This window comes from Heptranchias perlo, chromosome 10 (assembly GCF_035084215.1).
Source record: "Heptranchias perlo isolate sHepPer1 chromosome 10, sHepPer1.hap1, whole genome shotgun sequence".
NCBI lineage: Eukaryota > Metazoa > Chordata > Chondrichthyes > Hexanchiformes > Hexanchidae > Heptranchias > Heptranchias perlo.
The window spans coordinates 54,113,025-54,139,549 of NC_090334.1; the positions used below are offsets into that span (position 1 = coordinate 54,113,025).

Genomic DNA, 26,525 nt, shown 5'->3' on the forward strand with positions numbered 1-26,525 from the left:
AAAGGCATCAAGGGGAATGGGGAGAGAGCGGGAATAAGGTATTGAGATAGAGGATCAGCCATAATCATATTGAATGGCAGAGCAGGCTCGAAGGGCTGAATGGCCTACTCCTGCTCCCATTTTCTACCTTTCTATGTTTCTATGTTTCAATAAGATCACCTCTCATTCTTCTAAACTCCAATGTATCCAGGTCCAACTTGTCCAACCTTTCCTCATACGATAACACCCTCATCCCAGGAATCAGTCGAGTGAACCTTTTCTGAACTGCCTCCAAAGCAATTATGTCCTTTCTTAAATAAGGAGACCAAACTGCACGCAGTATTCTAGATGTGATCTCATCAATGCCCTGTACAACTGTAGCAAAACATCTCTACTTTTATATTCCATTCCCCTTGCAATAAATGACAACATTCCATTTGCTTTCCTATTCACTTGCTGTACCTGCATACTAACTTTTTGTGATTCATGTACTAGGACACCCAGATTCCTCTGTACCTCAGAGTTCTGCAATCTCTCTCTATTTAAATAATATACTGCTTTTCTATTCCTCCTGCCAAAGTGGACAAGTTCACATTTTCTCACATTATACTCCATCTGCCAAATTTTTGTCCACTCACCTAACCTATCTATATCCCTTTGCAGACTCTTTATGTCCTCTTCGCAACTTACTTTCCTACCTACCTTTGTGTCATCAGCAAATTTAGCAACCATACATTCGGTCCCTTCATCCAAGTCATTGATATAGATGGTAAATAGTTGAAGCCCAAGCACTGATCCCTGTGGCACTCCACTAGTTATATCTTGCCAACCTGAAAATGACCCATTTATGCCTACTCTCTGTTTCCTGTTAGCTAACCAATCCTTTATCCATGCTAATATGTTACCCCCTACACCATGAGCTCTTATTTTGTGTAGTAGTCTTTGATGTGGCACCTTGTCAAAAGCCTTCTGGAAATCCAAGTACACCACATCCACAGGATCCCCTTTATCCACATTGCTTGTTACTTTCTCAAAGAGCTCTAATAAATTAGTCAAACACGATTTCCCTTTCACAAAGCCGTATTGACTCTGCCTGATTGCACTGAGATTTTCTAAGTGCCCTGCTATAACCTCCTTAATAATAGATTCTAGCATTTTCCCTATGATAGATGTTAAGCTAACTGGCCTGTGGTTTCCTGCTTTCTGTCTCCCTCCTTTCTTGAATAGAGGAGTTACATTCGCTATTTTCCAATCTGATGGGACCCTTCCAGAATCCAGGGAATTTTGGAAAATTAATACCAATGCATCTACTATCTCTGCAGCCACTTCTTTTAAGACCATAGGATGAAGTCTGTCAACCTGAAGCATTCCCAGCATGACCAGATGTAGAATAAAATTCTCTTTGCACTCTGTCCGAACAATATTTCTTAACCCAAACCTCAGAAAAGCACCTCCTAACACACCAATGTAAGTTACTCTAGTTCCATACCAAGGTATCCTCTGGACCTCTCTGACTGAGATAGCTAACGTGCCCAACTACAGCCAGTTTGCTGCTGTGACTTAGGAACATAGGAATTGCTAGATGAAAAAAGACCAAGGTCCATCTAGTTTGCCTTCTACCATCTGGTAGTCGCAAGATACAACGATAATGGAGTTGTTGACTATTCCTAGCAATCAATCGCTATCAATTAGTCTACAACAGACCCTGACATGACACGAGGAAAACCCCAGTGGTGGAAAGCTTTGGGAACCATAGGTCCAAAGTCACCTGTTCCTCCCAAGTATGCTACATGTCATGTCTCAAATTACTCATTTGTTGTATAAAAAAATGTTATTTTCTGAAAGAAATCTATCTAATTTGCATTTGAATGAATCAATGCTAACTGCTTCCACAGTTTCTCTGGGGAGTTCATAGATTGACTACTCTCTCACTTTGTTTCCACATATTAATTTTGAATTTACCCCCTTCAAGCGCAGGCAACATCTTCTGGTTCTACTGTTCTGGACAAGGTGAAATAGCTTGTCATGGTCTATATTATCTACATTACACACAGTAGGAACTGGGCTGAGATGTTCCAAACTCATTTTTCAACTCCTTTAGACTTAAAGAGGGGGGGGGACTAAATGCTGCTTCTACTCTTTCCCAACAATGTGCCTTAATTCCAGCCCCAGAAGAGCACCCTTTACTGCACCAGAGTAAATTCCTCCTTTTCCTATACTAACTATGCTTACTATCTCTCAGATGAGGTTGCTAATTTAATGCCCACTTCTTTGTGGTTTTCTGCTCTATCTTGTACATGCTGGGAAATGAGTTTAGATTGTTCAAACACTCCCATAGCTGACAGAATGAGTAGATTTTCATCTAAACAGTCTGGGCGAGATTTAAATATAGGTCCATAGATGAAAGGGCAGTGTTTTTATCCACTGTACCATGCTATCTATTCAGGATCTGAAAAATGTGGCGCAAGTACAAAGTTAATTTGTGTTATAATAAATGTTTTTGTATAATATGACACTTACATGAAAAGACAAATTCGTTTTACTGTGAAGGCAGAAGAGCTGAATTTCCATTTAATTTTGAAACCAGGCACATAACTGAGGATGAGCATCACTAATCTGCCTAAAATTGTTATTAACACTTGCATTAGTCAGCTGATTGCCTGGACGTTCCCAAAAGGAGGCAATCATTACTCTACACCAAATTAATAAATGAAAATGGACACTTTTTACTGAAACCGTTCCCACGCCCTGACTGAAATGTATATGTTGTGCCATATTCAATACAAACATATTGTTGTTTAATTTTCTCAATCCATTAATCCTAGTCCCTATCAATCAACATGCAGGAGCTGCCTTCTGCAATCAAAGTAACAGAGGTTAGCTGCATTTTAAAATCTGGAACCACCATCACTTGTGAGAACAGACAGCAAATTAAGATTTGTAAAGGGAGCTAGTTTGGTCAGCGTGGCGTGTTTTTTCAGGGCCGATTTTGATGCTATACAGACCATGTTTAGTAAGGTTTATTAAGATAAGCAGCATTCTAAAAATGAACAAAAAGCAAAAAATTGCAGATGATGGAAATCTGAAACAAAACCAGAAAATGCTGGAAGCCCTCAGCAGGTCAGACAGCATATGTGGGCTACTGATGCTATCTGACCCGCTGAGGGTTTCCAGCATTGTCTATTCAAAAAATTAATATGAAAGCAGATATATTAAAATAATCAAACTAATTGGCTGCATAGCCAATAGTTACTTATCAACTAGAAAAGTTTTTTAGTTGCTAGACCTATTAGGTCACTTTCTCCGTCAGTTCTGAATTTAGTTTGACATTAACTCATACTAATCACGAGCAACCAAGTACTTATAAGGGTAACGATTGTCACTTAGTTTGTTACCACTCAATCAAATCTAGTATTTGAAAGGTACAGTTTCACACATGCATGAGCACCTGCACTCACACACAAAAATGAGATTGAATACTATGTGCTTCAATTTTTCAATTCTAACATTTAATCTTCTATATGGATCCTGTTAAAATGACCTGTTTTTACCAGTTAGGGTTTTCAATGAAAAGAGAGAGTCCATAAGACCATAGCAATCAGACCTTAAAAAGACACTGTCGTCATGATTTTTTTGTTTAAGGATGGAGAACCGCCAGATGATGTGTATTACAATTCAAGCTTTTTGCCAATACATTTTACTTGTAAGGTTAGCTTCCATTGGCAAGCCTGTGCTTCCTATGAACTGATTGATACTTGATCTTACGCTTCAAGTATGTGAGATTGCATGTCAAGAGGTGAAGAACGATTTCCTAGCATTGGGATATGCACTGGAAATACTATTGCCTATCCACTGGTGAAAACCACCATACTGACAGACCATATAACTCAGGCTTAAAATTACTGATTAAGTTCATTTTAAGAAGTAAAATTATACAGAAGCAAGAATTAATCAACAGATGAAAATAGTAAGACAATTCTTAATTTCTCACCAGTAATGTTTAACCCATTTTTTGATACCAAAGTAACAATAGTCCCTTGATAAGTCTCTTTTAATGTAAGTGCGCATCATTGCATAGAGTTGTACCTCATTGCAGCGACCTGTAAATACGATAGAACTACATGAATTAAATTATAGAACTAAGGGAAGTTTGATATACTTATCCCCAAGTTCAGGCAAACTCTGACAGGCCCTGATGTGCATGCTGCTTCCATGGTCGTAACCATCTTAATACCGGCCAATAGGGTGGTTAGTCCTATATGGCAGGAGGGTTTTATGGGCTCCCACAACCCATATAATGAAGGAGGGAGAGGCACCCACACCCACCGGACACAAGTACCCCTCTGGATGTTAACTCGGAATTCAGAGCCAGAACTGCAGTCTCCACTCATTGGGACAGTCTGCAGTAGGGTTTGAACCCTGCACCTTCTGACACTAAGCCGAAGGCTCACTCCACTCTAGGTAAAGAACTGTTAATCAAGATATATTTCAAAGATATAAAGGTGACTTCATGGATACCTGACTTGAGCAATTCAGTACCTTCAGGACAAAACAAAACTGCAGAGTCTTTCTAGCTAGATCCCTTGATGGAACTGCCATTACAGATAATGGATTGGTCATTTTCAAACAGACAACAGGCATTGACGTGAGGTTGCAGTCACATCTGTATTTAACCTTCTAAAGGCCTGGAACAATTGCTAGGGCAACAGTAAGTATAGGAAATTGTGATAGCAAGGTGATTTACCTCAATGGGTAGTGTTTCGATCTTCTAAAACTTGTTAGACAATATAAAGTGATATAATCTGATGTGAGGCATGAAATTTGCTAGTATCTAAAAACAATTACCAAACAGTGTTTGCTGTCTGTCTTATCCAGGCACATTGCTAAAAGATTATCTAAATCTTATGGGAAGGATAGGTACTTCTGAAGGTATGGGGTGTTGGGACTCACCCATAATAGACCTAAAATATGAGAGTTAAAATAATAAGCTATAATAAGCAATTTGGAAAAGACCAAAAAAGGTAACATGCAGATAAACTAATGGACATTATGTTGAAGGAATCATTAGAATTCTTTCCCATAGGATTTTCCACCAGCCAGATCCATTACCCTGAATGTTGCATTTATAGCCAGTGGCACTCAATATCAAATAGTTGTCCCACAACAGATTATGTTATTGTGAGTAGTTGTGCTGTTCACTCACCATCCTGTGCAGGTTATGTTCAAGGTTCTGGTTAACTCTTTGCAATGCTGCATGATTGTTTTGTATCCTAAAGCAGACCAATGATAGACTGTTAATGCAATTATAAAGGAAAGGCATACTTTATTCTTTCTCTCTTAAAATTTTACAAATGTAAATTAATGATCTTTCCAAGGGACACATTCCAACTGTTGCTTCGGTGGGAAGCAGTTTCGCTTTGTATCAATGCTGCAATTGCAGTGTTAATACAGCCAGAATCCAGCATTAGGGCCTGACCTGACACAGAAAGGAAGCTGAATGAAACTTCCCGGAGAAGGCAGCCCTACTCCATTTCACTTTGGAGTCAGTGGTTCCTGGCACGTGATTTACATTCTAAATTTAGAGTTGGTATGAAGCAGAAATTGCTTCGTACTGATGCTAAACTTATGAATGCACCCTGAGAAGGAACATGTCTGCATTCAGCTTTAAGTGGGGAAGAATGTGGAATATATAGAACATACATATAGCAGACTGAAAATTTATAAACCATTAAATGGCACCAGCTGCATAAATCATGAGCAAAATCAGCACAAATTAACTGAATTGGCCACAGTGCAAGTTGTTTACTTCAGTCAGTGATCATTCCTGTTGCATAATCAGTTTATATAACATGTTCATTGCACTATACTATATTTAATTATTATTTCTATTTATTTTGTTTCCATTTGCAGCCACACTTACTGTTCTGGCTACAAAATAATATGGATCATGATGTGGTCCTGCACATTCTTTCAGGGATATTTGCAGCTGGAGCTTAGAGAAGCCACAGAGTGGCTATATTTGAAACAGTACCTTATTGTGTGCCATGGTTACTGCAGTATACATTGAATGCACTGTACAACTTATACTCTGGCCAATTTAACTCATTTTCACTCACGATACCAGTGTTACGCAGCTCGTACCATTTGATGATTAATTTTCTAGAAACTTCAAGTATGATATGTATATCCCTGACATCTTCCACATTCTGACCCACTTAAAGTTGAGTGCTGATTTATTCTTTCTGCGACTAATTTCAAACCACATTTCAGGGAAGAAAACCATGACAGAGTGGGGACATCATGCTTTGGCAGAAATCCAGCATGCATGGCTGTGAATAACCTTGATGTGAGGAAAGGCTGAGAAACAGAGAGCAATCAGAAAGAATGTGAGTAATGGGTGCGTCATAAAACCCATTTGCCAGTTGCTTTGATGAAAAGAAATTCCACCAGTGGAAGTACAAACCACCGATATATGCACAGTATATGTAGAAATAAAACTAAGGAATGGTTGGAGTTAGTAATAAGACTGCAATTTAATTGAGTTCAGAAGTCACCATAGGAGTTAAGTTTCTCCTGCCAATAATTTAAGGGCAAAAGTTGGCAAGAGTACCAAATGGGAAATCCTATTTTGTAGACACTGACATTTTTGCTAAAGTTATCAGCAGGAGGAATTCTACATTCCCCCAATCCACATATTGCTGCCATAAGACAGAAGATCAAAGCTGGCATAGTTTATTTACATTATCTAACCCCCAAGGTTACTTTCCACCTTATTTCCAATTGGTCATTTTTTTAAAGATATTGGCCTAGAAGTTCATCCAATATAGTGGGTAGCACACGCCCGCTCATTCTGGGCTGGAAGTGTGCCACCCGCCATATTGGTAAAGGCAGGCAAAGAGGCGTCCATGGCCAACGCCTGAAAAAGGCGTTAGGCTACTTTGCATATGCAAATAAGGGATCTAACGTCTGTTTGAGGCCCACTTTGCAAAATTTGCGCTAGGCTAGCTCCATTCAGGAAAATGTGGTCTACATGCAGCCAAACCTCCTTAGAGGCCACCACCAAAAAGCTAAGTTTGTTAAAAAAATACTTACTCCTCCCGGCTCCATTGCAGTGCCGGAGACCATTGCTGGCTCCCTCTTAACCCCTCCTGATCATTTCCTCTCCCTCTTGAACCCTCCCCCCCCTGCCCCCACTCCCGATCGCTTCCCACCTCCCAATCACCTCCCCAATATCGGGTGTGCCTTGGGCTTACCCATTCCAGCCCAGGGATCATTTCCTGTACCCAGTTCCTGTCGGCAGGCCAGCATGAACTAATTTCTAGGCCAGTGTTTGCTATCGTGGTCCCAGTGAAACAAAATTAATGCCAATGAAAGTTAAAAATTGGGGACAAATTACATCAGCTTAAGACTCAGAAGGCTATTGCCCTCACCACAGAATAACACTGTCACAGTGACATCCAGTCACCTACAGACACATAATAGTCCCTCCTTAAACAAGTTAAACATTGAAATGTAAGCAACAAATTGTTACAAAATTAGTTAAAATGAAATCTTGGTCACTGCTCTTTTGGGAAACAATCCCATTTTGTTTTGCTCTGAGTGATAAATGGCAAACAATTAATTGGAGTATTTTACATATATTAAAGAACAAAAAACGTGTTTTGAAGTCTAATCAAATCGTTAATTTTGCTTCCAGAACTAGTTTCTCTGAAAATGAACCATCGTAATTTTCCTGTCAGTTTTTTCAGCTCCTCGTGTGCGCACTGCAGCTCTGTCTCCAGGTACTGGCAAGTTGTGTCACATTCTGACTGCTGCAGCTCCAGGTGGTGCTTCTGCCGCTGCTCATTCTGTTGTTGTGAAGAACTGAAATAAAATATATCATTGTCATTGCTTTGTCAAGTCTCTCTTCCATATATGTATCATAATTACACATTAATACAGTAACTTTTCTCTAAAGTATACTATAGTCAGCTGACATTCTTACAAGTGGTGAAACTTAAAATCAGGTGAAAGGCCAAACTCTACACTTCAGGACACCAAATTGGGTTGAAACGAGTAGGAGAGATAAGTCAATAGCTGGTGGTTAGGAGGTAGAAGTATTATTAGTTGTATGGTATGAACCACAGAAGACTGAATCTGATCATACGAGAATAAACCAATTATAGGTCACACAAAACTAATTATGGTTAGTTATTAAAAACATTCTTTCCATCAGCTAGGGGTGCAACCATATATAGGGAGTTGGAGGAGGGTAAATTCTGGAATTTGAAGTGGAGGAAGAGCAGGACATAGCCCACTTAAAAAAAAAAATTGGGGCAGCACACCCCCTCAACCCCCCTCCCAGTGGATGCACCTATGTCATCAACCCTGAACTCAAGAGCCTAGATTTTCCAATTGGGTTTATCCTGCACTTTGCGCTGAGTATGGGGCCAGAACAACAGGGACAGAAAGCTCCCACCTGAAACAGACAGGAGCTTTATTATGGAAATTAGGGCAGAAGGCATCATTTTGTCATCCACATTATTTCATGATGCGGGACAGTGAGCGATGCCCACACTCATAAAATCTGGATGCAGAACTTTCCAAGGCTCCACGTCACTGGTGGGGCCTCATACACAGCTGGGAATGTATTGGAAAATCCTGAGTACACTGCCTGCAATTTTTGTCCATTAATGTGAATGGATGGAAAAGCACAGACAAAGTAGCTGTGATTTTTTTTGAAAAGTTGCCTGATGCGTTTGAGGCTCCACCAGTGACATGGAGTCTTGGCAAGTTCGCCCCTGAGCATCCAGGGTTGTTGGGGAATGACTTGTAGATGCAAGTTCATTTAAAGGATATAGTAATAAGATTCAGTGAATGATCCTTAAACAACCCATTTCATTGCTGACGAGCTTTGCACCCATTTCTAACCGCTCAGGAGTTAACTGCCCCCATATTGGAAAATCTACCCTCGGAACATGTCATCACCACCATGCCCTTTTCTGCAGCTTCACTGGTAGTAAATTTCAACTCCCATTAATATTTCCACATTAAACAATGTTTTGAAGTTTAGGAGGTAACAGTATAACCATGATATACATCAGAATCCAGGAGAATACTCAAGATTAAATTGCTCCTGCAACAATGTACATTTTGTACTGCAGCATCGGTGTTTATTCCATATGCTGGTGTATTTTAATTTGTTATCTCCTGAATTTGATGTGCATTTCATAATTGGAAAGATCTTGACTGAACTTAAGTCTTTCATTGTAACATCTTCAAGATAGTAAGTTCTTTTATTCTAGAATTTTTACATTTCAATGAATTGTCTCTTTCATCATTGTCTGCAAACTGAAACAATTCGTGCTAATGACATGCCATTTAGCTGCTTTTCTTTTACTTGAAGTAATTATTAGTTGTCTATATAGTAGAAGAAAGTGTCATGCTTCTACATTGTGCGATGTTAGAGTGATGTATCATAGTATCATAGTGGGTACAGCACAGAAGGAGGCCATTCGGCCCATCGTGCCTGTGCCGGCTCTTTGAAAGAGCTATCCAATTAGTTCCACTCCCCTGCTCTTTCCCCATTGCCCTGTAATTTTTTTCCCTTCAAGTATTTATCCAATTCCCTTTTGAAAGTTACTATTGAATCTGCTTCCACTACCCTTTCAGGCACTGCATTCCATACCATAACAACTCGCTGCATAAAAAAATGTTTCCTCATGTCGCCTCTGGTTCTTTTGCTAATCATCTTAAATCTGTGTCCTCTGGTTACCAGATACAGTTTCTCCTATTTACTCCATCAAAATCGTTCATGATTTTGAACACCTCTATCAAATCTCTTAACCTTCTCTGCTCTAAGGAGAACAACCTTAGAAAAAGTTTAGAATAGTCAATGTGGTTTCAAACACTATAACAACTTGAAGTATATATGCAGCACCATTTGGAGTTCCTTCCATCAACCTGGACAGAAAATTACTTGTCAATATATTCTCAGCTGCAAGCATATCTTTAGGAATTCCATGCATCTCCTGTACTAAGAGGGTGGTTTCTTGTGTGGCTGGAACCATGCTGTCTCCATCGATGCAGTTCTCAGTTAGTCAAGAGCAGCCTGGAGATAATTCTTGACATCATGCACTTTCCCCCAATTCTGTGAACTGTTTTTAGTGTGTCTTATTCCAAAACTATAGGGCCAATTTTCAAAGCTGTCTTCATGTCAAAATGTGATTTGCGAACATCTTTTATTTGGGAGGGAGAAGAACCATGTTCCATTTTTTCATAATATCACAAGCATGTGATGCGATGATAATATATTTTGACTTGATCTGTGGGACCTTGCTGAGCGCAAGGTAGCTGCTTTGTTTCCCAACATTACAGCAGTGACTACACTTCAAAATTACTTTGTTGGCTGTAAAGTGCTTTGGGGTGTCCTGAGGCCATGAAAGGCACTATATAAATGCAAGATCTTTCTTTCTAAACAATAAAGCTTTGTCAAACAATATTTGCAGTAAAACAGTAAAGGGGCTGAAAATCCACCGGGGTGGGGGAGAGGGGGCCATGGAGGGACTTAAACATAAGGATGAGAATTTTAAATTTGAGGTGTTGGGGGACCATGAGCCAATATAGATCAGCGAGGACTGGGGTGTTGGATGAACAAGACTTGGTGGAGGATAGGATATAGGCAGCAGAATTTTGGATGAGCTGAAGTTTATAGAGAGGGTAGGAAGGGAGGCCTATCAAGAGAACATTGGAATACTCAGGTCTGGAGATGAGAGAGACATGGATGAAGGTTTCGGTGGCAGATGGGCCAAAGTAGGGTGGAGGCAGGCAATGTAATGAAGGTGGAAGTAGGAGGTCTTTATGGTGGAGAGGATGTGAGTTTGGAAGCTCAGCTCAAGGTCAAAGTGAGGCAGTGCTTATGGAGGGGAATGGAGTCAATGACGAGGAAACAGAATTTGTGGTGGGGGCTGAAGATGATGGTTTCAGCCTTCCCAATGCTTAGCCGGAGGAAATTACTGCTCTTCTAATACTCGATGTTGGATAAGCAGTCCGACGGCACTGAGGCAGTGAAAGGGTCAAGCGAACTGGTGGAGAGGTAGAGCTGGGTGTCATCTGCCTATATCTATATTAAAACTAACAAGCTTAGAAGATAATTAGCCGTATAGCCAAAAGAAAATTAGCCATGAAGCCATACAGTGTGGAAGCTGACCCCAAGTCTGTGGATGATTTCTCCAAGGGACAACATGTAGATAAGGAAGAAGAGGAGGCCAAGGATAGATCTTGGGGACCACAGAGGTAACTGTAAGGGGGTGACAAAAGAGGCCATTGCTGGACATGCTTTGGCTACAATTGGCTAGATAAGAGAGGAACCAAGCAAGGGCAGTCCCATTGAGCTGGACAACAGAGGAGAGTATCATGTTGATCGACCATGTTGAGATGCAACCAGCAGTGGGGGACAGTGGGACCAGCAACGGGCCAGAAAATTTTAATGTATATTGACATTCATACTTCTCCTTGGTCCCTACAGACAGTAGCATGGACTGAAGCATGAGCAATAGCAAAGTCAAGGTTAGTGACACTAGAATCAGGTTAGAAATAACAAAGTAGAGTGCTAAGAGTTGGAGCTAGAATTAAAACGCTGGGGCGTTAATCTGAAAGATTAGTGCATCACTAATCCAATCTTTACCACTTTAGTTCAAGTTAGAAATGCACAGAGTATAGTAATAAGAGATCACATTACAACAGGGTTTACATAGAAACATAGAAAATAGGAGCAAGAGTAGGCCATTCGGCCCTTCGGGCCTGCTCCGCCATTCAAAATGATCATGGCTGATCATCAGTACCCTGTTCCCGCTTTTTCCAATATCCCTTGATCCCTTTAGCATTAAGAAATATATCTATCTCCTTCTTGAATACATCTAATGACTTGGCCTCCACAGGTTCACCACCCTCTGAGTGAAGAAATTTCTCCTCATCTCGGTTCTAAATGGCATACCCCGTATCCTGAGACTGTGACCCCTGGTTCTGGACTCCCCAGCCATGTTGTATGGATTGTGAGAGAGAAACAATGAAATCTCAGCATTTAAACCAAACTGAAATGCAGCATATGGCCTTTTGCTCTAAAAATTGATCCTGAAGCTTTTTGGTCATTAGTTGTCTCCTGTCTTCCTATTTCCTAATATACCTTTAATTACATACATCTGAGTTGCCAAAATGTAACTGCCAAAATAATTCAGTTAAAAGATTTGATGAGCAGTGTTTGTTGTGTGTTTGTTCTGTGAAAATAGCATTGAAAAATGTCTGAGAATTTTATTAAAACTGAAGAAATCAATGTATTTAAAGCACCAAAGAGATTTAAATGGGAAAGTTTTCTTGCTGCCAGGGAACATAATTTTTTCGGATGACATAGTTCCATGTTTTTCTGTACTGCATTCTCCGTTGCTTCCCATTTATTAAGATGTATCCTGCAGCTCAATCATTCTTAGTGTTGTAATTTTTATTTAGTTTTTTGGGCAATTTTTGCCCAGGCATTTTGATGAACACCTACCTGGTTTAAGTGCTTTCATTTTGAGGCTATAATTACCTTCTTCTTTTTCATAAATTCTTTTTGCCACCAGTGAAATTAAGTCTGACTCACCACCAAAAATCGAATAATTAATTTTTTGTTTAATTTGCATGGTTGTATCTGGTACTATATTGGGTTGCTTAACGCAGTCCCAGTTGCAAATTAAGGTGCGAAAAGCAATAAATTAGTGGTTGGATGATAATTGCAGATATTTACTCCCACTTTTGCTTCTAAAACCTTAACAGCCTCACAAAAGATGATTTGTAAGCAGGATGGAGAGCTCCACATGGTATGTTGCCTACCTGGTGCCGGGGTGAGGATTATCTCGAACCGGCCTGAAAGGATATTGGAGAGGGAGAGGGAAGATCCAGTTGTTGTGGTCCATGTTGGGACCAACAACATAGGAAAGAGTAGGCAGAAGGTCCTGTTTAGAGAGTTTTTCTTTAATTCGTTCATGGGATGTAGGCGTCGCTGGTGAGGCCGGCATTTATTGCCCATCCCTAATTGCCCTTGAGAAGGTGGTGGTGAACCGCTGCAGTCTGTGTGGTGAAGGTTCTCCCACAGTGGTGTTAGGAAGGGAGTTCCAGGATTTTGACCCAGCGACGATGAAGGAACGGCGATATATTTCCAAGTTGGGATGGTGTGTGACTTGGAGGGGAACGTGCAGGTGGTATTGTTCCCATGTGCCTGCTGCCCTTGTCCTTCTAGGTGGTAGAGGTCGCAGGTTTTGGAGGTGCTGTCAAAGAAGTCTTGGCGAGTTGCTGCAGTGCATCCTGTGGATGGTACACACTGTAGCCACTGTGCGCCGGTGGTGAAGGGAGTGAATGTTTAGGGTGGTGGATGGGGTGCCAATCAAGCGGGCTGCTTTGTCCTGGATGGTGTTGAGCTTCTTGAGTGTTGTTGGAGCTGCAGTCATCCAGGCAAGTGGAGAGTATTCCATCACACTCCTGACTTGTGCCTTGTAGATGGTGGAAAGGCTTTGGGGAGTCAGGAAGTGAGTCACTCACCACAGAATACCCAGCCTCTGACCTGCTCTCATAGCCACAGTATTTATATGGCTGGTCCAGTTAAGTTTCTGGTCAACGGTGACCCCCAGGATGTTGATGGTGGGGGATTCGGCGATGGTAATGCCGTTGAATGTCAAAGGGAGGTGGTTAGACTCTCTCTTGTTGGAGATGGTCATTGGCTGGCACTTGTCTGGCGCAAATGTTACTTGCCACTTATGAGCCCAAGCCTGGATGTTGTCCAGGTCTTGCTGCATGCGGGCTCGGACTGCTTCATTATTTGAGGGGTTGCGAATGGAACTGAACACTGTGCAATCATCAGCGAACATCCCCATTTCTGACCTTATGAAGGAGGGAAGGTCATTGATGAAGCAGCTGAAGATGGTTGGGCCTCGTGCACTGCCCTGAGGAACTCCTGCAGCAATGTCCTGGGGCTGAGATGATTGGCCTCCAACAACCACTACCATCTTCCTTTGTGCTAGGTATGACTCCAGCCACTGGAGAGTTTTCCCCCTGATTCCCATTGACTTCAATTTTACTAGGGCTCCTTAGTGCCACACTCGGTCAAATGCTGCCTTGATGTCAAGGGCAGTCATTCTCACCTCACCTCTGGAATTCAGCTCTTTTGTCCATGTTTGGACCAAGGCTGTAATGAGGTCTGGAGTCAAATGGCCCTGGCAGAACCCAAACTGAGCATCGGTGAGCAGGTTATTGGTGAGTAAGTGTCGCTTGATAGCACTGTCGACGACACCTTCCATCACTTTGCTGATGATTGAGAGTAGACTGGGGCGGTAATTGACTGGATTGGATTTGTCCTGCTTTTTGTGGACAGGACATACCTGGGCAATTTTCCACATTGTCGGGTAGATGCCAGTGTTGTAGAGTACCAGGAGCTAAATTAAAAAACAGGACCTCAAGGGTTATAATCTCTGGATTATTACCCAAGCCAAGTGCAAATTGGCATAGGGATAAGCAGATTAGGGAAGTGAACACGTGGCTGAAGGAGTGGTATGGGAAGGAGGGGTTCCATTTCATGAGACACTGGCACCAGTATTGGGACAGGAAGGAACTGTACCGTTGGGACGGGCTCCACCAGAACTGGGCTGGGACCAGGGTCCTAGTGCAAAGGATGAAAAGGGCGATCACAAGAATGTTAAACTGTTAAATGGTGGGGGGAGGGGTGGAGGGCTCAGGTGGAAAAGGTAGTATAAATAATAATTTTAAAACAAATGAAAAGGAAGAGAGTGGAGTGATAGTCAGAAATTATGTTTTAGAACATAAGAAGTAGGAGTAGGTCATTCGGCCTCTTGAGCCTGCTCCGCCATTCAGTCAGATCATGGCTGATCTTCGACCTCAACTCCACTTTCCTACCTGATCCCCATATTCCTTGATTTCCCTAGAGTACAAAAATCTATCCATCTCGGCCTTGAATATATTCAATGACTCAGCATCCACAGCCCCCTGGAGTAGAGAATTCCAAAGATTCTGCGTGAAGAAATTTCTCCTCATCTCAGTCTTGAATGGCCGACCCCTTATCCTGCGACTATGCCCCCTAGTTCTAGACTCTCCCGCCAGGGGAAACAACCTCTCAGCACATACCCTGTCAAGCCCCCTCATAATCTTATATGTTTCAATGAGATCACCTCTCATTCTTCTAAACTCCAGAGAGTATAGGCCCATTCTACTCAACCTCTCTTCATAGGACAACCCTCTCATCCCAGGAATGAATCTATTAATCCTTCACTGCACCGTCTCCAAGGCAAGTATATCCATCCATAGATAAGGAGACCAAAACTGTACGCAGTACTCCAGGTGAGGTCTCACTAAAGCCCTGTACAACTGTAGTAAGACTTCCTTACTCTTGTACTCCAACCCCCTTGCAATAAAGGCCAACATGCCATTTGCTTTCCTAATTGCCTGCTGTACCTGCATCTTAGCTTTTTGTGTTTTTTGTACGAGGACACCCAAGTATCTCTGAACACCAACATTTAATAGTTTCTCAACATTTAAAAAATATTCTGTTTTTCTATTCTTCCTACCAAAGTGAATAACCTCACATTTCCCCACATTATGCTCCATCTGCCACCTGCTTGTCCACTCACTTAATCTGTCTCTATCCCTTTGTAGACTCTTTGTGTCCTCCTCACAGCTTACTTTCCCACCTAGCTTTGTATCATCAGCAAACTTGGATACATTACACTCGGTTCCTTCATCTAAGTCATTAATATAGATTGTAAATAGCTGAGGCCCACGCACCAATCCTTACGGCACCCCACTAGTTACAGCCTGCCAACCTGAGAATGACCCGTTTATCCCTACTCTCTGTTTTCTGTCCTTTAACCAATCATCTATCCATGCTAATATATTACCCCCAGCCCCATGAGCCCTTACCTTGTGTAACAACCTTTTATGTGGCACCTTATCGAGTGCCTTTTGAAAATCCAAACATACTACATCCACTGGTTCCCCTTTATCTACTCTGCTAGTTACATCCTCAAAAAGCTCTAATAAATTTGTCAAACACGATTTCCCTTTCATAAAACCATGTTGACTCTGCCTAATCATATTATGATTTTCTAAGTGCCCTGTTACCACTTCCTTAATAATGGATTCCAGCATTTTCCCGACAACCGATGTCAGGCTAACTGGCCCGTAGTTCCTTGTTTTCTCTCTCCCTCCCTTCTTGAATAGCGGGGTAACATTTGTTACCTTCCAGTCCACTGGGACCGTTCCAGAACCTAGAGAATTTTGGAAGATCATAACCAAAGCATCCACCATCTCTGCAGCCACCTCTTTTAGAATCCTAGGATGTAGGCCATCAGGTCCAGGGGATTTGTCGGCTTTTAGTCCCAATAGTTTGTCCAGTACTTTTTCTCTAGTGATTTTAATTGTTTTAAGTTCCTCACTCTCATTTACCCCTTGGCTCCCCACTATTTTTTGTATGCTTTTTGTGTCTTCTACTGTGAACACAGATACAAAATATTTGTTTAATGCATCTGCCATTTCCTGATTTCCCATTATAATTTCTCCTGTCTCAGCCTGTAAGGGACCAATGCTTACTTTTGCTACTCTCTTCCTTTTTACATACTTATAGAAGCTCTTACAATCCGTTTTTATATTTCTTGCTAGTTAACTTTCATATCCTATTTTCTCTCTTTTTATCAATTTTTTGGTCGTCCTTTGTTGGTTTCAAAAATTCTCCCAATCCCCAGGCTTATTTTTCTTCTTGGCAACATTATAGGCCTCCTCTTTCAATCTAATACTCTCCTTAACTTCTTTAGTTAGCCACAGATGGATCACTTTTCCCATGGAGTTGTTATTTCTCAATGGAATGTATACTTGTTGAGAATATTGAAATATTTCTTTAAATATTTGCCATTGCTTTTCAACTGTCAAGCCCTTTAATTTAATTTCCCAACCTACCTTTGACAACTCACCCCTCATACCTATGTAATTGGCTTTATTTAAGTTTAAGACTCTAGTTTCTGACTTAAATATGTTACTTTCAAACTCAATGTGAAATTCTATCATATTATGATCATTCTTACCCAGAGGTTTGTTAACTGTGAGATTACTAATTATCTCATTACATAATACAAGATCTAAAATAACCTGTTCCCTGGTTGGTTCCATGACGTATTGCTCTAGGAAACCGTCTCAAATACATTCCATGAACTCGTCTTCCAAACTACCTTTGCCAATTTGATTTGCTCAGTCTATATGCAGATTAAAGTCCCCCATGATGACTGCATTTCCTTTGTTACAAGCTCCCATTATTTCATGATTAATACTCTGTCCAACTGTTTTGTTACTATTAGGGGGCCTATAAACTACTCCCACCAGTGTTTTCTGCCCCTTGTTATTTCTAATTTCCACCCATATTGATTCTAATTCCTGGTAGACACTAAAGGTAAAGGGACAACTAAAAGATGTAAAGTAATTAAATTAGGAGAGAGAAATAAGAAATGTGTGAGAAAAACAACATTAGAGCAGAAGGACAGGTTAGGGTGTGTGGCCCAAATAAGCTTTCTTTATACAAACGCATGGAGTATAAGGAACAAATGCAATGAATTACAGGCGCAAATTCAACTTAGAGGGTACGACATGGTAGCCATTACTGAGACATGGCTGCAAGATGGTCAGGACTGGGAACTGATTACACCAGGTTATAAGGTCAATAGGAAGGATAGGGCAACTGCTGGAGGGGGAGGAGTAACCTTAGTGATTAAGGATGAAATCACTTCAATGATAAGAGAGGATATAATGAGAGGTAAGCAGGCAGTGGAGACTTTATGGGTAGAATTAAGATTTAAGACTGTAATGGGAGTTGTGTATAGGCCCCCTGGTAGCAGCTATGAAGTGGCAGAATGTATAAATGCAGAGATTAGACAAGCATGTAGCAAAGGCAGAGTGGATTTAATGAGGGATTTTAACTTTCATATTGATTGGGATAAGCAGATTAGCTCATATCAGAAAAATAGCGAATTTCTTGAGTCTGTTCAGGACAGCTTTCTGCAATAATACGTCCTGGAATCAAAAAGGGGACAGGCCATATTAGATTTAATAATGAGTAATGAGCCAGATTTAGTTAACAGCCTAACGGTGCGTGAATATTTATCTAATAGTGATCATAATATAATCGAGTTCAAGTTGTGTTTGAAAGGGAGAAACCCGTATCAGCTGCTAAGATTCTAAATTTAGGTAAGGCTGACTTCAACGGGATGAGACAGAGACTGTCCACAATAAACTGGCCAAATCTGTTAATGGTTAAAACAACAGAAGATCAGTGGGATGTGTTCAAAAAGAATTTAACATGATACAGAACCAGTTTATACCCCTAAGGGGCAAGAGCTCCACTTGCCAAAAGAAAACAGCCATGGATGACAAAAGAGGTAAGGGACAACATAAAACTAAAAGAAAAAGCATACAAAAAAGGAGAAAATAGCACAGATCCTCATGACTGGGAGAGATACAAAGAACACCATAATTAACGTAAGCAAATTAACAGTAATGAAGATAATAAGGGCACTAAAGTGTGACAAATCCCCAGGACTAGATGGTTTCCATCCCAGGGTTTTAAAGGAAGTAGGTGAGAACATTGCAGATGCCCTAACTATAATTTTCCAAAGTTCTCTCGATTCAGGAACTATTCCTTTAGATTGGAAAATTGCACATGTCACTCCGCTATTTAAGAAAGGTGAGTGAGAGAAACCAGGGAATTATAGACCAGTTAGCCTAACATTGTTGTTGGGAAATTACTAGTCTATAATTAAGGATAGAGTGACTGAACACCTTGAAAATTTTCAGCTGATCAGAGAGTACAAGCATGGATTTGTAAAGAGTAGGTCATGCTTGACGAACGGGATTGAATTTTTTGAAGAGGTGGCTTTTGAAGAGTGGACAGATAAATGTCTATGGATGTTGTTTATATGGACTTCCAGAAGGCATTTGATAAAGTCCCTCATAAGAGACTGTTAGCTAAAATTGAAGCTCATGGAATTGAGGGCAAGTTATTGACCTGGTTAGGAAATTGGCTGAGCGGCAGGAGACAGAGAATAGGGATAATGGGCAGGTTCTCAAATTGGCAGGATGTGACTAGTGGTAGGGCCTCAACTATTCACTATATTTATCAACAACTTAGATGACGGGATAGAGAGGCACATATCCACATTTGCTGATGACACAAAGATAGGTAGCATTGTAAGCAGTGTAGATGGAAGCATAAAATTACAGAGAGATATTAATAGATTAGGTGAATGGGCAAAACTGTGGCAAATAAATTTCAACGTAATGTGAGGTCATCCACTTTGGACCTAAAAAGGAAAGATCAGAGTACTTTCTAAATGATGAAAAGCTTGAATCAGTGGATGTCCAAAGAGACTTAGGGGTCCATGTACTTAGATCATTAAAATGCCATAGACAGGTACAGAAAATAATCAAAAAGGCTATCTAGAGGACTAGAATACAAGGGGGTAGAAGTTATACTATAGAAGGTATACAGCTATACAAAGCCCTGGTTAGACCACACCTGGAGTACTGTGGTTATTTTCTGGGCACCGCACCTTAGGGAGTATATATTGGCCTTGGAGGGAGTGCAGTGTAGATTTACTAGAATGATACCTGGACTCCAATGGCTAAACTATGAGGAGAGATTACCCAAACTGCGGTTATATTCCCTGGAATTTAGAAGATTAAGTGGTGATTTGATCAAAGTTTTCAAGATATTAAGGGGAACTGGTAGGGTAGGTAGAGAGAAACTATTTCTGCTGGTTGGGGAGTCTAGGACTAGGGAACATGGACTAAAAATTAGAGCCGGGACTTTCAGGAGTGAAGTTAGGAAACACTTCTACACGTAAAGGGTGGTAGACATTTCAAACTCTCTTCCGCAAACAGTTGATGTTAGCTCAACTGTTAATTTTAAATCTGAGATTGATAGGTTTTTGTTAACCAAAGATAGTTAATTAAAGATAGTATTAAATATGTTAATTAAAGATAGTATTAAATCAAAGAAAGAGGCATATAAAGTTGCCAGAAAAAGCAGTAAGCCTGAAGATTGGGAGCATTTTAGAATTCAGCAAAGGAGGACCAAGAAATTGATAAAGAAAGGGGAAATAGAATATAAGAGTAAACTAGCGAGAAACATAAAAACGGACTGTAAAAGCTTCTATACGTATGTAAAAAGGAAAAGACTGGCGAAGGAAAATGTGGGTCCCTTACAGAGATGGGAGAATTTATAATGGGGAATAAGAAAATGGCAGAGAAATTAAACAAATACTTTGTGTTGTCTTCACAGAAGAAGACACAAAAAACCTCCCAGAAATATTAGAGAACCAAGGGTCTGGCAAGATGAGGAACTGAAGGAAATTAGAATTAGTAAAATAAAATAGTACGAGAGAAATTAATGGGACTGAAAGTCGATAAATCCTAAGGGCCTGATGATCTACATCCCAGGGTTTTGAAAGAGGTGGCTATAAAGATAGTGGATGCATTGATTGTCATCTTCCAAAATTCTATAGATCCTGGAACGGTTCCTGCAGTTTGGAGGGTAGCAAATGTAACCCGACTATTTAAGAAAGGAGGGAGAGAGGAAACAGGGAACTACAGACCTGTTAACCTGACATCAGTAGCAGGGAAAATGCTAGAATCTATTATTAAGGATGTGATAACAGGACACTTAGAAAATAATAATAGGATTTGGCAGAATCAACATCGATTTATGAAAGGGAAATCATGTTTGACAAACCTATTGGAGTTCTTTGAGGATGTAACTAGTAGAATAGATAAGGGGGAACCAGTGGATGTGCTGTATTTGGATTTTTAGAAGGCTTTCGATAAGGTCCCACACAGGAGGTTGGTGAACAAAGTTAGAACACATGGAATTGGGGGTAATATACTGGCATGAATTGAGAATTAGCTAACAGACAGAAAACAGAGAGTAGGAATAAACTGGACTTTTTCAGGTTGGCAGACTGTGACTAGTGTGGTACTGCAGGGATCGGTGTTTGGGCCCTAGCTATTCACGATCTATATCAATGATTTGGATGAGGGGATCAAATGTAATATTTCCAAGTTTGCTGATGATACAAAACTTGGTGGGAATGTAAGTTATGAGGAGGATGCAAAGAGGCTTCGAGGGGATATAGACAGGCAAAGTGAGTGGGCAAGAACATGGCAAATGTGGAAAAATGTGAAGTTATCGGGCGCTAAATTGGGCTGTGTAGCACCCGTTGTTTTGGCGCTACATGGCCCCTCCGACATCCAAGATGGCACCAGATAATGAATGCTGGAATCATGTAAAGTAGGGAGAAATGGCTTCAATCAGTGTGCAATGCTGATTTAAAGTGATAGACACCATTTTGGGACTTAACGCACAACTCAACGCACAGTCTTAACCCCGACCATCTGAACATGTCTTAGAGTGCCTGGAGGACCCCCCCCCCCCCCCCCCAACCGGTGCTATTTAAAGGGACCATGCAGGATTTACAGGTTAGTGGCTGGATTATTGCTTCTGGCTGCCGAGACATTTGTAACTGTTTTTGGAGGTCTCCTAGACTTGAATACTAGGACGTGGGGACATAGCCTAACATTTGGAGCCAGAACGTGCAGGAGCTAAGTTAGGAAATGCTTCTACACACAAAGGGTGGGAGATGTTTGGAACGCTCTTCTGCAGACAGCAGTTGATGCTAGCTCAATTGTGAATGTTAAATCTGAAATTGTTAACCAAGGATATTAAGGGATATGGGGCTTAGGCGGGTATATGGAATTAGGTCACAGGTCCACCTGATCTCATTGAATGGTGGAACAGGCTCGAGGGGCTAAATGCCACTGCCACTTGCTGCCTCTTGATATGCGCCACCTCCTCCTGCAAGAAAGCGGGACGTGTGCCTGGGTGATGTGCCTGTCATAGTTGAATAGCTGCCAGTGTGTGTGTGGCCTGTGAGTTGTGGGTGGACGGCTTGAAACAGTGGTAATGTGTAAAGGTGAGAGGAAGCATCTGATTGGAAGAGTTGAGTACTGATGGAAAGAGTTTATTGGTATGTGGGGGATGGGGGGTGTAGTGTGTGGTGCTGTTGGTAGGAGATGCTACTTGACAGTTGACCTCACTCACCTTGACCACTCATGTCAAAGCATTGAACTTCTTCCTGCACTGCATCCATGTTCATGATGCTGTGCGTCTGGCATTGACTTCATCCCCCGCTGCCTCCAACTTCCTTTTGAGTATATGTCTGAAGGGCCTCTTGGTCCCACCCCCCCTGCGGAAAAAGGATGTCCCTCCTTCTGTCCACCTCTTGCACCCAAGGTCTCTAGTGCATCAGTAGAGAACCTTGGTGCATGCACTCTCGCAGGCCTGGTACCAACTCAGATCGGCAGATTGGTGAGGTCTGGCGTGCAGATTGGAGGATATGGGATTTAGTAGTGCACAACCTTTATTCAATGTTTTAACATAACTCATCAGTGTGTAAACATAGGGATGGGACCTGCATCTGTTTTACGTGTGTGATGTCTGATCTCCGTTCAGACTCCGTGCAGACAGTAGACTGTTATTTTCAGCAAATAACAAGTACCAGCTACCTTTAAGAGATTTCTAAGAAACATCCTCCCTTTAAGAGATTGCGCTCCCTCTGGTGATGGAAAGTGCAAAATGCATTGATTCCATGTGCAAGGCCTGGAAAGGAAGGCTGATTGCAGGTAAGTTCTTGGGTGGGTCGAAACTTGCGTCCTGCCTGTGTAGGGTCCATCGGGTGCGGGGTACTAGCGCATCGTGCTACCCCCGCCCGAAATGGACCCTTATCCAATTTTCCCCCCATCCACTTTGGTAGGAAAAATAATGCAGAGTATTTTTTAAATGGTAAGATATTGGGAAATGTTGATGTTCAAAGGGACCTGGGTGTCCTTGTGCATGAGTTACTGAAAGCTAACATGCAGGTGCAGCAAGCAATTAGGAAGGCAAATGTATGTTGGCCTTTATTACAAGAGGATTTGAGTACAGGAGTAAAGATGTCTTACTGCAATTATATAGGGTCTTGGTGAGATCGCACCTGGAGTATTGTGTACAATTTTGGTCTCCTTACCTAAGAAAGGATATACTTGCCATAGAGGGAGTGCAACAAAGGTTCACCAGACTGATTCCTGGGATGACTGGATTGTTGTGTGAGGAGAGATTGAGTAGACTGGGCCTGTATTCTCTAGAGTTTAGAAGAATGAGAGGTGATCTCATTGAAACATACAAAATTCTTAAAGGGCTCAACAGGGTAGAAGCAAGGAGGATGTTTCCCCTGGCTGGAGAATCTAGAACCAGGGGTCACAATTTCAGAATAAAGGGTAGGCCGTTTAGGACTGAGATGAGGAGAAATTTCTTCACTCAGAGGATGGTGAATCTTTGGAATTCTCTACCCCAAAGGGCTGTGGAGGTTCAGTCATTGAGTACATTCAAAACAGAGAGCGATAGATTTCTAGATATTAAAGGCATCAAGGGATATGGGGATGGTGCAGGTAGAAGATCAGCCATGATCTTGTTGAATGCCCGAGCAGGCTCGAGGGGCTGGATGGCCTACTCCTGCTCCTATTTCTTATGTTCTTAAGGTACATGGAGTTAGGTCACAGATCAGCCATGATCTAATTGAATGGCAGAACAGGCTTTTGGGGCTCAATGGCCTACTTCTGTTCCTATGTTCCATGTTCCTAGTCCTCTGTTTAATGCCTGTATTATACATAGACAAGCTATTGCTAATCTGTTCTCATTTAAAAATACAGAACGAGTGTCAATAATTGCAGTGTAGAGCTTTGTACAGAGACATGAAAAGACTGCTCTGCTGCAAAACATTTGAAAACTGAGTATTAAAACTTAGAAATTATTGCTGGTGATATTAGCGCACAAATACTTAATGTGATATTCAACCGTTAGGCAGATCATCTTCATATACTAACTATAGCAATTTCTGCACTTTAATATTTTAATATCTCCAGTAATATAAAAATTGACACAATAACAGCCAATTACTTTGTGGTTTCTAAAAGGTTAACTAATTAAAATTGATTAGAAGTCTCACAGATGTGACTTGGTGGCCATGAAGATTCTACTGGGTAACGCGCCCAGTGAAATCGGGGTGCTCCGCACGCAATTGTGGTGGCCATGAAGATTCTACCGACTCATAGGGCTCGATATTAGGAGGGAGGCGGGTTGGCAGCGGGGGGTCGACTGGGCGCGTGGGTAATGCGCCCAGTGAAATCAGGATTCTCCGCACGCAATCGCAGCTTGATTGAAGGTACTTACCTTGGCTTCCGGGTTTCGCGCTGGAAAGCTGCGCATCGGGCGGACTGTGCATGCACAGCATAGGCTGTCAGCTGGAGGAGCCCTATTTAAAGGGGCAGTCCTCCACTGACTGATGCTGCAGAAAATAGGCAAAATTACAGCATGGAGCAGCCCAGGGGGAAGGCTGCTCCCAGGTTTAATGATGCCTCACTCCAGGTCTTATTGGATGGGGTGAGGAGGAGGGGGAGGACAGAGATCTTCTCCCCGGCGGGCGGGAGGAAATGGCCTGCCTCTGCCACCAAGAAGGCCTGGCTTGAGGTGGCAGAGGAGGTCACCTGCACCACCAACATATCGCACACCTGCATACAGTGCAGAAGGTGCTTCAATGACCTAAGTAGGTCAGCCGAAGTGAGTACACTTACTCATTCCCCTACACTCCGTCTGCCACATCACCGCCCCCACCCCACTTCTCCTTCTGCACTGCCAACACTACTCTATCACATCACTCCTCACAACCACTCAAAGCTCATCCTCATCTTACCTGCACTTACTCACCTCGCCAGTACTCATCCCACCACTACCACTCAACCCAATCCTCATACAATCTCATGGCTCTATCTCATACTCACCCTCTCATGCATCTCTTTCACGGTCAGCCTCTCTCAACCTGCCACTACCTGTGCTGCTGCCACAGGTCATGCATCACATATGTGTAGTAGGAAGCATAAGGCAAACGTGTCATGAGCATGAAGAGGATGCACAAGGGTGTTTGAGGGTTTGTCATGGTTTTTACTTATATTTGATTTCTGATCAACTCACATTACATATTATATTGGCACCACTACTGCCACGCCTTTGCGAATCTTGTCTGGTTTGTGCAATAATGCCCTTTCCTGAGGATCACTATGAAGACCCACAACTGATGCCACCCATTGTGTCACTGCAGAGTGGGTGTAGGTGTATTTGCAGGGCTCTTTTGTGCAGACGACTGAGAGACGTCGACGATGTCCCCGGTGGCACCTTGGAAGGATGCGGAGGAGAAGTTGTTGAGGGCAGTGGTGACTTTGACAGCAACAGGTAAGAAGATGGTGCTCAGGCTAGCCGGGAGCAGCTCGGCATGAAGGAGGCTGCAGATGTCCACGACTACATGTCGAGTGACTCTGAGCCTCCGTGTTCACTGCTGCTCAGAGAGGTCCAGGAAGCTGAGCCTATGTCTGTGGACCCTGTGGTGAGGGTAGTGCCTTCTGCGACGCATCTTTCTCTGCGGTTGCCCTCCCTCCTGCTGTGCAGGTGGATGTGTCACAGCACTATGTTGTGGAGCTCCACGTGTCAGAGGTGGACGGCGTGGCCGGCGAGGCTGGTGATGCTGTTCGCCCTCCGAGGAGGTCATGACTGCAGCTACGGCGGCCCCCATCCGGAAGATGTACGTTTGAGGGGATCCGCAAGGTAGGTAAATGTGTCTGCACACCGGGGTAAGTGTGCAAGTTTGTGAATTTTATTGTTAGGAGGAGGGTGGTGGAGGCCAAACTTTGTCCAAAGTGACAGAGTGGCCTCCTGCAATGAGTGAGGGTCTTTCCCCTCCCCGCCTCCCCCCCCACCTGTCAAATGGACCTTTGCAGCTGCCACAGGCTGATGACTGCAACACATCCATTTCAACTGGGAGTGTTTCCCCCAGTACGGGAAACAGTCTCAGTTGAGATGAAAATCCCATCCCTCCTAAAATATCATGTCAATCAGGTCTGCTAACGACCTGAAGTATCAAAATAATTACTTTAAGTGGCATCCTGCCGGCTTTAATTGCCGGCGGGAGCCCCGCATGCGGGGGCTGCGTGCGCATGTGAGCGCGTCACTGGATAACCCGGACGTGGGTGGGTTGGAGCCGGGCTCCGGACCCGCCCAGGGAATCCCCAATTTTTGGAGCCCCCCCGCCACGAACCCGCTGGCTCGGGGGTCTGAAAATCGAGCCCATTGGTTTGTTAGCAAGTTATTGGAAGAAGGGCAAATGAAATGTAATCTTAAAATTATTATGGATTCAAAATATGGTTTGTAAAGGTTGTGCATAAGTAGAATTTGATTAAATAGAATTGACATTAGTTATGATATTTTACATTGGAATGAATAGAAAAGGTTTTCTGCACAGAAAATTGCTGATCCTAAGTAGGATTTAATTTTTCTGAAGCTGTTTCAAGTGGGCTTTCTAACTATAGCTTGCCCTGATGAGCTGCCAATCATAATTTGATACCCC

At 42.2% G+C, this 26,525-nt stretch overlaps 1 protein-coding gene across 1 annotated transcript in view; it reads right to left on the minus strand.

The window, feature by feature from the left end:
* The window catches only part of LOC137326782 (brain-enriched guanylate kinase-associated protein-like), a 32,020-nt gene extending 19,112 nt beyond the window's left edge, over positions 1 to 12,908 (minus strand). The window contains exons 1-3 of the mRNA XM_067992177.1: positions 12,826 to 12,908; positions 7,699 to 7,842; positions 5,183 to 5,249 (exon numbers count right to left, since the gene is read on the minus strand). Coding sequence (XP_067848278.1) covers positions 5,183 to 5,249; positions 7,699 to 7,842; positions 12,826 to 12,908 — 294 coding nt within the window. The remainder of the gene's footprint in view (positions 1 to 5,182; positions 5,250 to 7,698; positions 7,843 to 12,825) is intronic.
* Positions 12,909 to 26,525: the final 13,617 nt, after the last annotated feature.